This window comes from Stenella coeruleoalba (genome assembly GCF_951394435.1).
Source record: "Stenella coeruleoalba genome assembly, chromosome: 2".
In the NCBI taxonomy this organism is placed as follows: Eukaryota; Metazoa; Chordata; class Mammalia; order Artiodactyla; family Delphinidae; genus Stenella; species Stenella coeruleoalba.
The window spans coordinates 114,854,102-114,871,286 of NC_137147.1; the positions used below are offsets into that span (position 1 = coordinate 114,854,102).

Consider the following 17,185-nt stretch of genomic DNA (forward strand, 5'->3'; position numbering starts at 1 on the left):
AAAAAGGGGGAAAAAAAGTCACTCAAAGTCAGATCTATTAATCACTGTAATTAAATTAGTTTGGTTATAAGTCTGACAATGTTACCAAACATGCCTCCTCACAAAATTCTATTAAAAGAGTTTAAAAACAACCAAACGGGGCTTCCCTGGTGGCGCAGTGGTTGAGGGTCCGCCTGCCGATGCAGGGGGTACGGGTTCTTGCCCCGGTCCAGGAGGATCCCGTGTGCCGCGGAGCGGCTGGGCCCGTGAGCCGTGGCCGCTGGGCCTGCGCGTCTGGAGCCTGTGCTCTGCGACGGGAGAGGCCGCAGCAGTGAGAGGCCCGCGTACCGGAAAAAAAAAAAAAAAACGACAGGCTTGTGAATAATGGCAACTTACTAACTATATGGCCTTGGGCAATCTAGCCTCTCTGGGTCTATTTTCTCATCTGTAGAAAAGTACTGACTGTTATTAACTATGTCTTAGACGTTTCTGGAAAGGTTTTAAATAAGAACACATGTAAAGCACCAATGCAGCAGGTAATCCACATTCAGTAACTGTTACTGCCCTTCCTCCTCTTTCTAGTTTCCACTTAGTCCTACCACCTTATCTTTACCAAAACACAAAGATCCAGATCTTACAATGAGAAAGGAGGATGAGTGAATGGATAAATGGATGGATAGATGGGTAGGACTTAGGCCGGAGAAATATAAAGTAAAAAAAAAAAAAGAAAGAAAGAATTTTTGCTCTCTGGCCATTATTCTGAAGATTAAGTTTGTACATTTGTTTCATCCTTTCCCCTCCTAAGCAAAAGCAAAGGCTCCAAACTTGTTTTACACCAGATTGGGCTACTGAGGACTCACTTGTCTAGTACCTGAAGAGAACCCTAAAAAGGCAGCCACTATGTCAACAGAACATCTTGCTCAACAGGACTCGGTTCCATTGTGAAATATGTACACTTGAGTACTAGCTACTCTACCACCTGACCCTGACCCAGGTTTCAAGTGCAAATGTGTCAAAAGAAGGACTTGGGAACTACAGACACAGATTGAGAGGGGCCAATACTGCATGCTACAATAATAAACCACTGACTGAGAGCCTAGTGTTCGCCAGGCTGGGTCTGTGCTCTGCATATGCACACGGGTCATCTCAACCTAAGCAGATTGTTCACTGGACTCTGAGCCTGAGCCTGGTTTGTAGCCTTGTGATGTTGGGCAACTCACTTTACCTCTCTGGCCTCAGTTTCCCTGATTATAAAACAGGGATAATGCCACCGACCCTCTCATTAGGCTGTCGGGAGAATCAAAATGTAAAAAGACAGCCTAAGGGTAACCAAAAATAGTTTTAAAACCGTATGATGGGTAATACAAATGTAAAGATTTTAGTGAGGGTCTTGTTCTCCTCAGGAAAGTAGAGGCTAGGACTAAATGGAAAGCCTATTACCCTTTCCTAATGAAGTGCTGTTCATCCAGTATCCCAGGGGCCTTTTCCCAAGTCTCTTTCCTTCTGTCAAATTTTTGTAGACGGAAGAATATGGGTCTTGGAATTCCACAGATGTGTGTGTACTAGTAGCTCTACCATTTCTATAAAGCCTTGGCTAGTTACTTCAATTCTCTGAGCCTCCATATTTCATCTGTAAAACAGATAATACATATTTCAAAAGGTTGTAATAAGGTTAAAATGAAACATTATGTGTAATGTACCAACCATGACTTCTAGTGCATTGTAGGCATTCAACAAATAAAGATTTGTTGAACTGATACTGAAAATGAGATGAAGTATGAGGACAAATACTTTTTTCTTAATTAAATATTGACATGTCGTGAATTATTTATTTATTTATTTTTGGCTGTGTTGGGTCTTCGTTTCTGTGCGAGGGCTTTCTCTAGTTGTGGCAAGAGGGGGCCACTCTTCATCGCGGTGCATGGGCCTCTCCCTATCGCAGCCTCTCTTGTTGCGGATCACAGGCTCCAGACGCGCAGGCTCAGTAATTGTTGTTCATGGGCCCAGTTGCTCCGCGGCATGTGGGATATTCCCAGACCAGGGCTCGAACCTGTGTCCCCTGCATTAGCAGGCAGATTCTCAACCACTGCGCCACCAGGGAAGCCCGAGGACAAATACTTTTAAACTCACTCTTAGGGCAAATAAAATATTTTCGCACTTTTATGTCAACACTAGAGAGTTGAAATTCTTCAAAGATATACTCTTCCTGTAAGAGTAACAGCATTGTAAATGATTCCTTACCAATCTAGAGTTCCTAGTTCCATCAACATCACAGCATATATCAGAGAGCCAAATTAATTTTTTAAAGTGTTATCTATTACACAAGGGAATAATTGCAAACTCTTATTAAATAGGGATGTCCAAATGCTGCCTGAAAATACTTCAAGACTGTGTCCATACTTTCTTAATGTATGAAAAATTGATACAGGCCTAGAAGGAAAGGAAAATTAAGAGCAATAATAGATAACATTTATGTCAGTCACTGTTTTATGCCCCTCTCTCACTGATATGTTATGCATTCTTTTGTTCATTTCTCAAAGCAACCCCCTGAAGATAGTCCTCTTATTCTTCCCATGTTACAAACAAGGCACTGAGGAGGTGAAGTGGATCACCCAAGATCACATCGCTCCATAAGAGGCAGACCATGGAGTCAAAACTAGCCTGCCTCACTACAATTCTCCCAACCTTTCTACTAACTGTAATTCACTGAGAACTACAATAAACATTACAAAAAAAGATAGTGTAACCAGGGCTTTCCTGGTGGCACAGTGGTTGAGAGTCCACCTGCCGATGCAGGGGACACGGGTTCATGCCCCGGTCCGGGAAGATTCCACATGCCGCGGAGCGGCTGGGCCCGTGAGCCATGGCCGCTGAGCCTGCGCGTCCAGAGCCTGTGCTCTGCAACGGGAGAGGCCACAACAGTGAGAGGCCTGCGTACCTCAAAATAAATAAATAAATAAATATAGTGTAACCAGATCAATCAATGGGAATATGAGTTTCACTGACCAGTGAACTATCATTTCACTGATTTTATGACTACATAGGAAACTTTCACATAGAGCCCCTTAGAGTTTAACAAGGTATCTGCACAAATCTCACTTGGTTCTAACGACCTGATGATGTCAACAGACTAGATATACTATCCATAAGGAATGAGAAACATGAGACTCAGAGTGGGTAGGTGACTTTTTGTGAGTCACACATTCTACTAAGTGAGGAAACTTAGATTTTAATTAAGTTTTTCGTCCCTAAGCAATTCCACCATACTATACCGTCTTTCTTCAAGCTGCAATATTTATAACCCCTACATTTGCTCCAGGAAATAACCACGTGACAAATAAACCCTGATTTTTTTACATTGTACACACCCAGCCCTTAGTTATCATTCTAGGAAGTAGACATTATTATCCTTTTTTAAAAAAAAATCAGATGAAGACATTGAAGCTTAGACAGGAAAGTTACCCAACATGACCAAAGTAATACAGCTAAAAATGGCAGAGCTGAAATGCAAGCTTATGCTTGACTCCAAAGTTTGCACACTTTGCCATTACCAGGAACTGCCTCTCAATCTCAGCTCTAATGAGTGACCCAGGTCCTAAGGTTTCTTATTTGTCATATGTGAGCGAGATATCAGGCAGCATCTGGCTCTAACATTCTCTTGTTAGATGGCTCCAATGCAAAACTCATCTAATATCATCACTTCCTAGCATCCTAAACTAAGAGCCTGAAGACTCAGGTTCTCTCCCTACTCTGCCCATCGCTAATTAAGGGACCTTGGGCAGGGTGTTCAACCAACTCCTCTTCAAAATGTGGGAGATGACTGTGCATCTACGTAAGAGCAGAAGTAGGTGTAGGTGTTCTGGGTACTCTTCCAGGACTAAGATTTCTCAGGCAAAACTCGTAACATTTGTGTTTAAGGTGAATTTTCAGATCACAAATGCATCCATATTCATAATGTAAATCAAAATACAAGCTAAAGCAAAAGAGCTATAAGTCAACAAAATCTCTCTCTTCCCTGTCACTGAACGAAGTGAAAGTTAACAGTTTCGGGTTACAGAAAAGGGGAACTGCCAAAAATGTCCTAAATAGAGTTCCCTAAAGACATGAGTCTTATTTAGAGAAAGCTTCTTCTTCTAAGCACAGGAGAATCAATTTTCACATAGAAATGACTCAGTTTATCAAAATGGACTATCTAAATAAGCCTTAGGCACACAAACACAAAAATAACTTGGACCCTAATAAGCACAATGACCTCTCTTTCCCCCCCTCAAAAAAACCAGAGTAAGCAGCAAAGAATTAAAACAACAGATTTATTTTGGGAGAGGTATAAAAGGAGTAAAATAAACTTGATACTTCAGTTAGGGCTGGAATAAATGTAAAGTCTATATACTTCTATTAATAAATGTAAAGTGTATATACTTCAATTTCGTATTAACTGAAAAGAGAGGATAAGAGACAGGCCTATATGAAAATTTTCAATTTGAAAGGGGGAAGGGGTAAGAACATCCAAGTCTAAAGATTTTAGTGAACTACTAGAAAGATATCAGCATATAGTGGAGCAACTCTTAACTTTCCACAAATCTCTTTGTGAATTTCACAAAACAAACTCTTTATTCAGAAACACACGTGCATAAACTTTTACCTGTAATTTCCAAGCATGCAGATCCCATGAAGTCTACTCTTGGGTTCTTTGACTCCTAGGGGTGGAAGGTGCTCTGGACAGCCTGTTAGGAGATGTGGCTTCTGTTTCTGGCCCTGCCACCTTGTCATTCTAACCCACTCAGTTTCCTCATCTGTTAAAGATGATCTTTCCTGATTTCATGGTTGAAATTCTAGCAAAGTCTACTGATATCACAGTAAGAATGAAGGATTTAGGAAAATCACCACCCGATCTTTTTTAAAATTGTTAATTATAACTCAGCATTTTTTTCTAGGTTGCAGAACAATAACAGCCAGAAGAATCTAAGTTCAGAGCTAGATCTGCAGCAAGGTGCTTCTACTCTCCTACTACAGTCCTCTATTCCAAGACTTCTCAAGTTGGCTTTCCCTTACCCATTCCCCTTCAGAAGGAGCTAAGTTGCTCTCCAACATGTAACAGAGGTAGCACTATAAAGCAAGCCAAAAACTATACTCCAAGAACAAACACACTCTAGTTTCCTTAAAGCTGTGCTGTAAGAATAGTCTTGTGACATCCTTGCCCAGCATATAATGAAGCTGTTGTAATCACTATTTCCCCATTTGGATGGCAATCCTTAACCAACTCTGCTTCCCAGCAAAACCTCTGAGCTCTAAGATTGAATTTAGAGAAACTGCACTTGAACTTCACGATAGTTATACTGAGATAATTGTTTCAACTTCTGGGAAGAGGCCTGTCTTCCTAAGGCCATGAGGCAAACAAGCAGAAGGAATCAAATCACTGGCCAGATGGGAAGTACAAAGGAATGGAACATATCACTCTCTGGAATACTGTCCTAGGAGAGCTCAAGTATCCAAAGCTCATCTGAGATGAGGTGTGCCCCTCCTGCTGTCATTGTATCTATAGCACCCATCAGAAAGCTTTCTGCAAAGAACCTTCTGTCTGGCTTGACTGGGGAAGTTATAAGCATGGCAGATAAAGAAAAACAAACAAAAAACCCCTATTTATATAACACTAAGTACCATTACACTCTGCGATCTCTTCTTGGCCCTTCCAGATAACCCCTCACACAACAGCTTAAAATGGTAAAAAAATAAAATGCAACTAAATTAAGTCTAACATGGGCAAAATGTCTGAGAATTTGGGGATACTGACTTAATTTACAAGGATCCTTCAAAAAATAACACAGATCCAATGGGATTGATTCTTGTTTAGATTTTGTGGTGGAAAAGATAATGATGACCATAAAGCAATAAAAAATCATTAAACAAGAGAAACTATACTTGAAATTTTCTGCCTTTTATAATATTCCAATGAAAAGTGTTGGCTCTCATAATGCATTTATTTTTCTATTTATTCAAGAAAAAAGAAAAAAGAACCCTTCTAATGTTTTGACTAACAACCTTCCTTCAAAGGACTCTCTAAAGAGTCAGAATGTATAACAATTGAACTCACAAACACATAGACAGGATTTCCTACTGCACGTTTCCAGGACAGCTCAGTGGCTTTTTACTGCTACTCATATGAAGAGACCACTGCTCTCGATTTTATTTACAGAAATTACATTCAAACCAAAACTCAGTGTTCAGCATACTTTCCATGAGCAATTATTAAAGTATTTCTAGTTAACTCTTTCAAATCTTGAAGACATACCAGAAAGAAAAGTATAGTACAGAAAAAAACGTTTCCTCTGTACTAAACTGGGAAAAACTGGATACCTTGGTAATGGAGTGCTACCCCTACAGACCAGACTTATTCTGAGTTTTCAGTAAAATTTAAGAGGCATGAAGCAGTAAGGGCAGGGAAACAGAGGAGAGAAAAAAGATGGGAATATGACTTACTTGTGTTACTCTCAGACAATGAAGTCGTGAGTGGGACCAAGCTTATAAACCTCCAGCGAAAGGCAAGGCACAGAGCTGAGGTTTTAGTTCCTGGTGAAGGCTGCAGATGCCAAGGGGGCAGGGCTACCATGAATCGGGGGTGGGGCTGGTGGTGAGAAGAAGGAAGTGGGAAGAAGGAGCACTTACTCAGTGAGAAGCCTGTGCAGCTTGTGATAACCCCGATCCAAGGCCAAGCTCACAGGGGTCGCTCCTTCTTGGTTGTGGATGCTGAGAGCTCCACGGCCACCTGGCTTCTGCAACAGGAACCACGTCAACCTCAGCAGCCCCAGCCGTGCAGCAAAATGCATCAATGTCTCTCGGGGGCCACCATCTGCAGATGGGGGAGAAAATGAAAATCAGTGAGGAGAATGTGAAAACCCAAAGTAAACAAACAAAGAGATGGTTCAGGTAAACACCACTGCCTCCAAGCACCTAAGATCCTCAAGTTAAGCCACAACATACAACATGAATAATTTTCTTGTGGCAGAGTAGAATCAGCTCTCAAAGACAAAATGAAGCTAGAAAAAATATAAGAAGCAAAATCTCCAATAGGAGACAGTCCTACAAAAGAGAATCCATTTCTATATTCTGATTTAATGCATTTGTTCAACAAATTTATACAGGCAGATTTTAAGGGTGACTGTACTACACATATGTTCTTTTCCTGAAAAGAAAAAGAAAGAAAGAAGTGAATGCAGCCTCATAACATGGGGATCGGGATCCAAGGGGAATAGTTATTGGGGCTTAGACAGGTATATCAAAAAGGGTATAATTACTTAAAAAAAAAATAACACCCAGAGAGCAGTTGGCTAGTTAAACACTAAAAACAGGTTCTGCTTGTTAAGTACACACAGGTCTTTTTATTCTCCCACATTAAGGGCAAATCAAATTGTTGGCACAGCCAGCTTTTTTGGTTGGTTGCTTAATGAAAGAAAGAAATGCATCTCCAGGCATAAGAAAGACTAACTCCGAGATGATATGCTAACACCTTCAGAAAGAAAAATATGTGTCTATTTCACCTGAGGTGAAGTCAAGGTCCCTTCTTGGTACAGAGTCACTTTGAAAATGGCAGAGGGGGCTTCTCTGGTGGCGCAGTGGTTGAGAATCCGCCTGCCGATGCAAGGGACACAGGTTCGAGCCCTAATCCGGGAAGATCCCACATACCGCGGAGCAACTAAGCCCGTGTGCCACAACTACTGAGCCTGTGCTCTGGAGCCCGTGGGCCACAGGTGCTGAAGCCTGCATGCCTAGAGCCCATGCTCCACAACAGGAGAAGCCACGGCGGTGAAAGGCCCAAGCACCGTGGTGAAGAGTAGCCCCCGCTCGCCACAACTAGAGAGGTGCCCATGCGCAGCAGCGAAGACCCAATGCAGCCATAAATAAATAAATAAATAAGTAAATAAATAAATAAATAAATTTTGAAAAAAGAAAGTGGCAGAATGAGGAAGGGCTTTGGAGTTAGACAAATCTGGGTTCAAATTTGGCATTTACCATCATGTGACTGGGCATAATCCATTTCAGTTCTGAGCTTCATTCTCTTCATCCCTAGAGTGGGGTACCACCACCTCACTCCCATGGCTGCAGTAACAAATCAGGGGGGTAGGTGACATGCTAGTCAGATGATGGCCTGTAGCAGGCACTCACTGAATAATCGCTGGGTTCCTTCCGTCCCCACCCCACTTCTCTGTCCCTCCCAACTTCCAATCACATTCTACGTTCCCTGGCAACATTCTCTGTGCCTAGGGCATCCTCTTGTGCCCAATCTGTTAAGTCGGGAGCTACAGCTACCCCAGGGCTTCAGTACACAGCCCACGATGCTGGCTTACTTAACCACAGGGACCACCACTCAGGGTCTGGAAACGGGAATGGTGCCCTGCAGTTGTGCTTGCTTTCATCTCCTCAGCTGAGCTAACATCGCTCATTCTCCGTGGCTTCCCGCAGGTCTCAACTTCCTCACTGAGCATTCTCAGACTTCTTGGACCCCAGTGTTTTCTCCTTACACTGAAGTCCCCAATGCTTCTGTACGTGAGCAGCACGGTAAGAATGAAGGCATCTTTGACCCTGCAGTTTTACATGAACTGCACTGTCTTCTAACGTCACATGTGCCTTAGTCTTGTCTCCTTACTGCCAGGGTAAATTTCCTTGGAAGCAAAAACTATCTTTCATATTTTACACTTTCCCTATAGAACTCTGCACACTGACTAATTCAGGATTTATATGATGTTCAGCACAGGCTGGAAAGACATCAACACTACAGAAGAAACCACTGCATGTGTAGGTACAAATTTTAATAATCAACAACTCAGAGCAGGTGGCCAGGCCAGACAAAAGGACAGAAAGAACCTTCAGAAAAGATCAAATATCACCATCTAACTTGTGCCTTACAGTTGTTCACAGGCACTCTGACATCCTTATCAAATACAAAAAAGCTAATAAGGTACTACCCAGGAACTAGGTGATTTTTCAGAGACTAGCTAAGTCCAGTCTCACTACCTGACACCTCCTTAAAGTAGTTTCCTCTACACCCCCGCCCTTTCTCATCCCCTACTTGCTCTGAGTCAGCTCAGCCTTCAAGAGTAGAGTTCCAACACCAAGAGGGGAAAGTGTGGGTGGCGGGTGGTGGTGGTGGGATGAATTGGGAGATTGGGATTGACATGTATACACTAATATGTACAAAACAGATAACTAATAAGAACCTGCTGTATAAAAAAATAAATAAAATTAAAAAGAAAAAAGATCTCACATTCTTGGTGGGGGAAAAAAAAAAAGAGTAGAGTTCCAATAACAAGGCCATACACCTGCTCCAAGCTGGCAGCCCAATTCCAGCACCTGCAGGCTCCCAAATCTCATCCTAACTTCCTTAGCAGCAGGTGCCACATGTGCTTTTAGGTCACCCCCTCTCTGCAATCAACAGATAATAAGAAAAGTAATATCTGGTGAAGACTAAGTGCCACGCACTGGGCTAAACTGTTTGTATTCACTTTTATCATTCTCACAATAACCGTGTGAGGTCTCATTATCCTCATTTTGCAGATGAAGACAGGTTAATAACTTACTCACAGCAAAAATCCTCAAGATTTGAAAATTCTTGTCTTGGGTCTAGAAACCATACCCTTTCCATTACTCTACCCCGTTTCTTTTTGTAAAAATCAATCATGCAAGCATTCTAATGTTGTAGTTTAAAAAGTACCTTCTTGGGGCTTCCCTGGTGGCGCGGTGGTTGGGGGTCCACCTGCCGATGCAGGGGACATGGGTTCGTGCCCCGGTCCAGGAGGATCCCACATGCCGCGGAGCGGCTGCGCCTGTGAGCCATGGCCGCTGAGCCTGCGCGTCTGGAGCCTGTGCTCCGCAACGGGAGAGGCCACAGCAGTGAGAGGCCCACGTACCGCAAAAAAAAAAAAAAAAAAAAAAAAAAGGTACCTTCTCAGGTTTTCCTCCAAAAATAATTTCTCTTACCTAACATACCTTGCATCATTGCTTTTGCTCCTTTTGTCTCGGTTTAAAATCCAGAGCACCTACAATTTAGAATCAACCTCTTTACTCTGTTTTTTCCTCTCTTGTGATCTTTGTGTTTTCCCTCTGTATTGTGAGAGCTACTCAACTTCGTTTTTCAGGTCACTAACTGCATTTCCTATGATGTCAATTGGGTCCTTTATCCCCAGTTTGAATTTAATTATGCTCTGGGATTCTGGATGTCCTTGCATCATTTAAGCCAACTCCCTTCCATCTCTGCCCTCATTGTGATGGCTTTTTTGCAGTAATTAAAGTGCCTAATCAGTTGATGTAATAAGGAAGATTATCCTGGCTAATCTGGGTAGGCCTAACAGAATCAGTTGGAAGGCTTTAAAAGCAGGGCTGAGATTTCCCCTGGAGAGAGAAGAAATCCTGCCTGAGGAGGACAGCGTCAGGCTGTGCTCGTGGAGTGCCATCCAGCTCAGGATTTCCCCTTCCTGTCTGAGGATGACAGCTTTGGCTCATGCTGGTGGGTTTGAGCTTGCCTGTGATTTTCTCTTCCCCTCCTACCCTATAAATTTTGGACTTGCTTAGCCAGCCCCCACCATTGTGCAAGCCATTCCCTGAAACATCTTAATACATATTTTCCTACTGATTCTGATACTCTGGGTGACCCTGACTGACAAAAATCATTAAACTTATTTTTCTCCTTGTTGCTTCCTTCTCCTTCCTTCCTTCCTTCCTATTTTATAATAGGTCTGACTTCTTCAATCTTTTAAAGGACAAATGGCAAACCTCTTCTAAGTTTTTCTTTGGTTTCTTAACGAAAATTAGAGTCTTCCATCTGAATATTCATGATACTTTTCCATTTCCTTTATGCTGTAGTGTTATTTCATAGGCCATACGTTGGCTGGTTAGTTTTCCTGTTTAACCTTGCTAAACTGGCAAAATCTCTCTGTGGGCCCAGCTTCCCACGGAGAAGGTAGGAGAAAATGTCTGAAGTCCTGTTTAGTATCTGCTTGTATGCTGGAAGCACCCCTCCACGCATTCCCTCAGCTCTGCAGAGAAAGGCGCTGGGCCTCACAGGCATTAGACCGTGAGAAGCAGGAGAGATGGCTGCACCTTTTCAAGTCGTCAGGTTTTCTGTCTAAGCAAAACGTTCTGAGTTCTGTGAACAAAATAGTATTCAAAGGCTACAGGTACTTTTCCTACCCCATCGATCCATCCTGCTCACAGGACTCTTCGACTGTGTATCTATGAGACTCCAAAATCACCATTCTTTCTACTATTCTGTACTACTTCTTAAATAAACCTCAAGTCCCACATGATGCAGGAATTTTCACACCCCGTGGGGAAGGTAAACAGCAGGCCCATGTGAGAAATGGGCATTTGGAAAAATGACACCTGTAATCTTGTGACAGAATCAAGGTTTGAGAGGGAACAAAACCTTTTGGAGTTAAAAGCGCTGCCATTACAAGGAACCACTTGTCCTGGAGTCAATCCCTTAGACTATTAAAATATTATATATTATTAAAATATCTTTTAATATTTTATTATGTTCTTTTTTAGCAGCTAAGATAGCTGAAAACATACAAAATTACTAGTGGGTGTAGCTAAGGAAACATTTTCTTGGAAAGCTATCAATCTGGAAAAGGTGTGGGAACTAAAACACTAAATGATTAAGGTTGTGGTTCTATTAACCAACATCAGATATAAAGAACTGAGAACACACAGACTGCTTTTAGTGCAGCCTGGCTTAAACCTGTCTCATCCTTCTCTCCATCCAAATTTCTCTATGTGGGGAGGGGTCCCATCCCAGAGGTGATCAGATCTTCTTTTCGTTTAGTTATACAACACCATGACTAAATAAGAATGCAGATTTCCCCCAGGACCTCAAAGGCCCACCCTTTGTTACCTGAGTTATGCTGATTGCTACTGTACAAGCATCTTTCAGGGGAAAAACCATCCTAATTCACCATTTCACTAACCACAGAGGCACTGAAGAGCTGAGACAACTAAGTGAGACTTGGTGATCAGAGGGAAGATATTCCAACCCCACCATTCACCCTCCACCCAGACGAATCCATATTATTTGCCTTTAAGGCAGAACTAAGGCTAAAGTACAGTGCTTTATGTAACTAGGGATTAAAGAACTCTTGGAAGAATAAAATGGACAAATTCCCTCTTGCTGATATTTAAAGTAAGGACTGCCTGTAGAAATAAGCTTAAAAAAAAACAGTCTCATTCTGCTTCAAAGAGGTTTTTTCTTTTAAGTTCTATACTGTTTTATCCTTTTATAGAACATGTCACTTTCCCTCATCAGAGCTCACCAGTGTTTTGTCTTCAAAAGGCTACTGGACATTGGTCACGGTACATTAAAAATAAAGAGCCTGCAAAGTAGCACACACTATTGGATATATTTTCCTCCATTTTACAGATGAAGAAATTGAGAAACAGAGAGATTAAGTATTCAGCACAAACTCTTGCAATGAAGACCGGATATCAACAAACTGACCTGCAGCCTATGCTCTTTCTACTTTACAATATCAAGCCTAAGCCAAGAGTTCTTAACATCATGTTCACGCCTGCGGTTCCGGGAGACTGAATCCCTGAAACAATATGTAAATTTTTGCAGGTAGCCCCTATGTATATCTTTTCCTGAGGAGAAATCCGAGCTATTTTCAAAGGAGTCACTGACCTGAAAAAAAGTTAAAAAGCACTACATCTTAAACGATTAGAGTGGGAGGATTAACCATAAATCTTACATGACTCCTTTGTACAAGTATCAGGCTGGAACACCTGTAAACATCCTAGCTTTCAACAGCAAGTAGTCCTGTTATGTAACAACGTGCCCTGTTTAGCTGCATGATTATCCCAGGCAATAAGTTGACTTCGTACCTTCTTCCTTTAAACACCTTTAAAAAAGCATCTGATGTGCAACTCACTGCTGTAAGCAGAGTGTTCCTTTGCATTTGTCCCCCAACAGCAAGCAAAGACCTCTTAATTGATGCTATTCAGCCTTAAAATACCCACTGTTTGCAGATTCTAATCCACAATTAACTGAACAATTTCAACTGCAGAATGTGAATCCAGCACTTGAAATCACAGCCATTAGTCCCTTGCATGCATTTCACCTTGTAAAGTATACAGTTAACTTGTTCAATTTCTTTTGTTCTTTTGTTTTTAGTTTATGTACAATAAAATTCACTTTTGGGGGGTGAACAGTCCTTTGAGTTTGAGCACACGCATAGATTCTTAAAACCACCACCACTAAGACACAAAACCATTTCAACACCCAAAGAACTCCCACATGATACCCCTCTGTGGTCAGACCTTTTCCCTACTCCTAGCCCCTGGCAACTACTAACCTATTTTCTGTTCCTACAATTTTGCCCTTTCTAGAGTATCATATAAATAGAATCGTAGAGTAAATAACTTTGGAAACTGACTTCTTAGTGCAATGCATTTAAAATGCATTCAAGTTGATGCACATGTGAACAGTTTGCTCCTTTTTTATTGCTGAGTAGTATTCCACTGTATGGATGTACCACAGTTTGCATACATAGTCACCCAATGAGGGAGATCTGGGTTGTTTCTAGTTCGGGATGATTATAAATAATGCTGCTATAGGCACATTTGTGAAAAGATTTTTTTGAGTAAATATAAGTTTTCATTTCTCTAGGACAAAGAGCCAAAAGTGGGATTGCTGGGTCAATCCCACTTTTGCTGGGTCCCTGAATCTGGCTCTCCAGACCACGGGCACAGCCAACGAGGCTTCACACCTCACAGAACAAAGTAAGCTTTCTGCTGTCTTTGAAAGAGAAAACAATTATTTTTTTCCACATATACTTTTTCCCCAGGGGCCTCCTTAAGCCTTTACTTTGTGACAAAAGAAATCTCTCCCTGCTGTGTAATCTGAGGATGGTAACAAGCATCAATACTTACTAACCAAGAACCTACCACATACCAGGCATCTGACATGTCATTTTCTCTACACAACAAATTTATGAGGTGCATACTGTCCTCACATTACAGATAAGAAAACTGAGACTTCAAGAAGTAAATGTACATTTAACTTTGTAGGAGACTGCCAAACTGTTTCCTGGAGTGGCTGTATTATTTTGCATTCCCACCAGCAATGTATGAGATGTTGTTCTGCATCCTTGCCAGTGCTTGGTTGTTGTTGTTGCTTTTTTTTTTGCAGTACGCGGGCCTCTCACTGTTGTGGCCTCTCCCGTTGCGGAGCACAGGCTCCGGACGCACAGGCTGAGCGGCCATGGCTCACGGGCCCAGCTGCTCCGCGGCATGTGGGATCTTCCCGGACCGGGGCACGAACCCGTGTCCCCTGCATCGGCAGGTGGACTCTCAAGCACTGCGCCACCCAGGGAAGCCCAGTGCTTGGTATTTTTAATTTTGGTCTTCCTAAAGGTGTGTAATGGCACGTTATTGTGGTTTTCAGGCATTTCCGTAAGTGTTCAAATTTGATTTAGTCTTCACTAGCACTGCTTGAACAATTTTGTACATCAGAAACTTCAGAAGCACATGGAAAGACTATAAAAACATTAAAGCTGGCGAGCTGCCTATTAAAGACAAAGATGCTAAGACCCAGAGAAGGGAAGGATATGCCTAAAGTCTCCGACCTGTGCTTTTCTAACAGTTCTTTCCAATCATGTGGCATGAACCAACTATCCAATTCCTGTACCCTCTTTAAACAGGACAAAGCAAAACCACACAAAATAAACTTTAAGCCCCACAAATAACTAATGAAATCCTTTCTGATACTGATTTATAAAGGTCAACCAGAATAATCATTCTGATCACAACACAGAAACAGCATGAGCTAGGTTTCCAAACATTAGATTTCCGAAAAGGTGCCCGTGTCCTGTATAATGGCAAATATTTTAATCTCTAGATCTCAGCAATGCAGAGGTTTCTGAGACGTTGTATTAATAAGAAAGGGACAAGGGACAAGTGTTTTTTCCCTTCATTTTAGAGTCCACTCTTTCTTTTGTATTTTACCTGGCAGGAGGGCCCCGGTCGTTACCTTGACAGGAAGCCAGTAATAGTGAGGGACATCATTCTTGCAGCTGATCACTGTCTTAATAGTTAAATTCAGTGGGTTTAAGACAGCCCAAACTAGCAAACACCTCCTCACCATTCTTCCACGGGAGGAAGAACAGTTACTTGACAGGTCTGTGGGAGCAGGAACTGAGCGTGCCCCTGGCTCAGCGCTTCTCCTCAGGATCTGCTTGCCTGCGGGGGGGTGGGGAGGGTGACTTCTGGGTGCTCCCCTACATAACACAATAATCAAAGCTGGTGGACGCTGAAGGGCAGTCCTGTGATTGTCCAGCTCTTTCAGAAATAAAGTAGGAAGGATATGCAACCCCTTCTGGCAAGCGGTCTGAAGTCAGCCTTTCAATCTAGCTTTTGTCAGGAAAAAGGCAAACATTTTAAACTCTGTGTAACTCCTAAATCTTTCCATGATTTGCACTCAGGAGGGAAAGATGATGTTATTTATTGGACTCCAGGTATATGTTGCTTCATTAAATACGTGTGTGTGTGTGTGTGTACACATACATATATATTCACAATATCTAGTAGATGTCATTTGCCACAAGAATAATTACACAGGAAATCCCCTGTCTGAATAAGAGGAACATAAATAGATACTTACTACATCAGTGTTTTTTAAAAAGTAGAGCCCTTCCTTCAATGAACTCTCATATGGAGAGCCAGTAGATAAAATAAACAAGAGTGAAAATACTCTGGTTAAAAATGTGCAGGGTTTTCCAGAGCTCAGCCTGCTCTCGTGCTGCCCCCCAATTACTTCCCAGTCTTTTCCTTTCCTCCAACTTCGTGGACTCTCTAGAGAACTTGAGAAGACAATAAGGAAAACCCTGCTTTGATAATTAAACATGAAAGAAGTATCCCAAGTTACTCTGCTACCCTCCTCATGAAGGTCAGGTCTCTTTCTACACACAGGAGATCAAGCCTGAAATCTGGGCCCATGGAAGGGCGACATGCCAACCTCTACTTTATTTTGTTTTTTTTGAATATTATTTTATTTATTTTTTATCAGCAGGTTCTTATTAGTTATCTATTTTATACATATTAGTGTATATATGTCAATCCCAATCTCCCAATTCATCCCACCACCACCACTTTCCCCCCTTGGTGTCGATACGTTTGTCCTCTACATCTGTGTCTCTGTTTCTGCCCTGAAAACTGGTTCATCTGTACCATTTTTCTAGGTTCCACATATATGCGTTAATATACAATATTTGTTTTTCTCTTTCTGACTTGATTCACTCTGTATGACAGTCTCCAGATCCACCCACATCTCCACAAATGACCCAGTTTTGTTCCTTTTTATGGCTGAGTAATATTCCATTGTATACAAGTGCCACATCTGTTTTATCCACTCTTCTGTCAATGGGCACTTAAGTTGCTTCCATGACCTGGCTATTGTAAATAGTGCTGCAATGAACATTGGGGTGCATGTGTCTTTTTTTTTTTTTTTTTGCGGTACGCGGGCTCCGGACGCACAGGCCCAGTGGCCATGGCTCACGGGCCCAGCCGCCCCGCGGCATGCGGGATCCTCCCAGACCGGGGCACGAACCCGCGTTCCCTGCATCGGCAGGCGGACCCTCAACCACTGCGCCACCAGGGAAGCCCTGCATGTGCCTTTTTGAGTTATGGTTTTCTCTGGGTATATGCCCAGTAGTGGGATTGCTGGGTCATTTGGTTAACTCTATTTGTAGTTTTTTAAGGAACCTCCATACTGTTCTCCATAGTGGCTGTATCAATTTACATTCCCACCAACAGTGCAAGAGGATTCCCTTTTCTCCACACCTTCTCCAGCATTTGTTTGTAGATTTTCTGATGAAGCCCATTCTAACTGGTGTGAGGTGATACCTCACTGTAGTTTTGATTTGCATTTCTCTAATAATTAGTGATGTTGAGCAGCTCTTCACGTGCTTCTTGGCCATCTGTATGTCTTCTTTGGAGAAATATCTATTTAGGTCTTCTGCCCATTTTTTGATTGGCCACCCTCTACTTTAAATGAGAGCTGCCGACGACAACAGCAAGCTCTCTCTGGGGTCATTTCACTGCAAGAACAGGACTAACAGCTAAGCTGAAGAACCCAGGAGAGAGGCCACCGAGGTCACTCCGCTATAGTAACTGCAAGGTCTATTCAGCCACCGTGGCAGATGTGAAGACAATCGCCATATAAAAG

At 42.2% G+C, this 17,185-nt stretch overlaps 1 protein-coding gene across 10 annotated transcripts in view; it reads right to left on the reverse strand.

Moving 5' to 3' along the window:
* Positions 1-17,185, reverse strand: part of AKAP13 (A-kinase anchoring protein 13) — a 340,842-nt gene that overhangs the window by 180,106 nt on the left and 143,551 nt on the right. For all 10 annotated transcript variants that reach the window (XM_079914830.1, XM_079914822.1, XM_079914829.1 and 7 more), the window contains exon 5: positions 6,643-6,826. In XM_079914830.1, the coding sequence (XP_079770956.1) occupies positions 6,643-6,826 (184 nt within the window). The remainder of the gene's footprint in view (positions 1-6,642; positions 6,827-17,185) is intronic.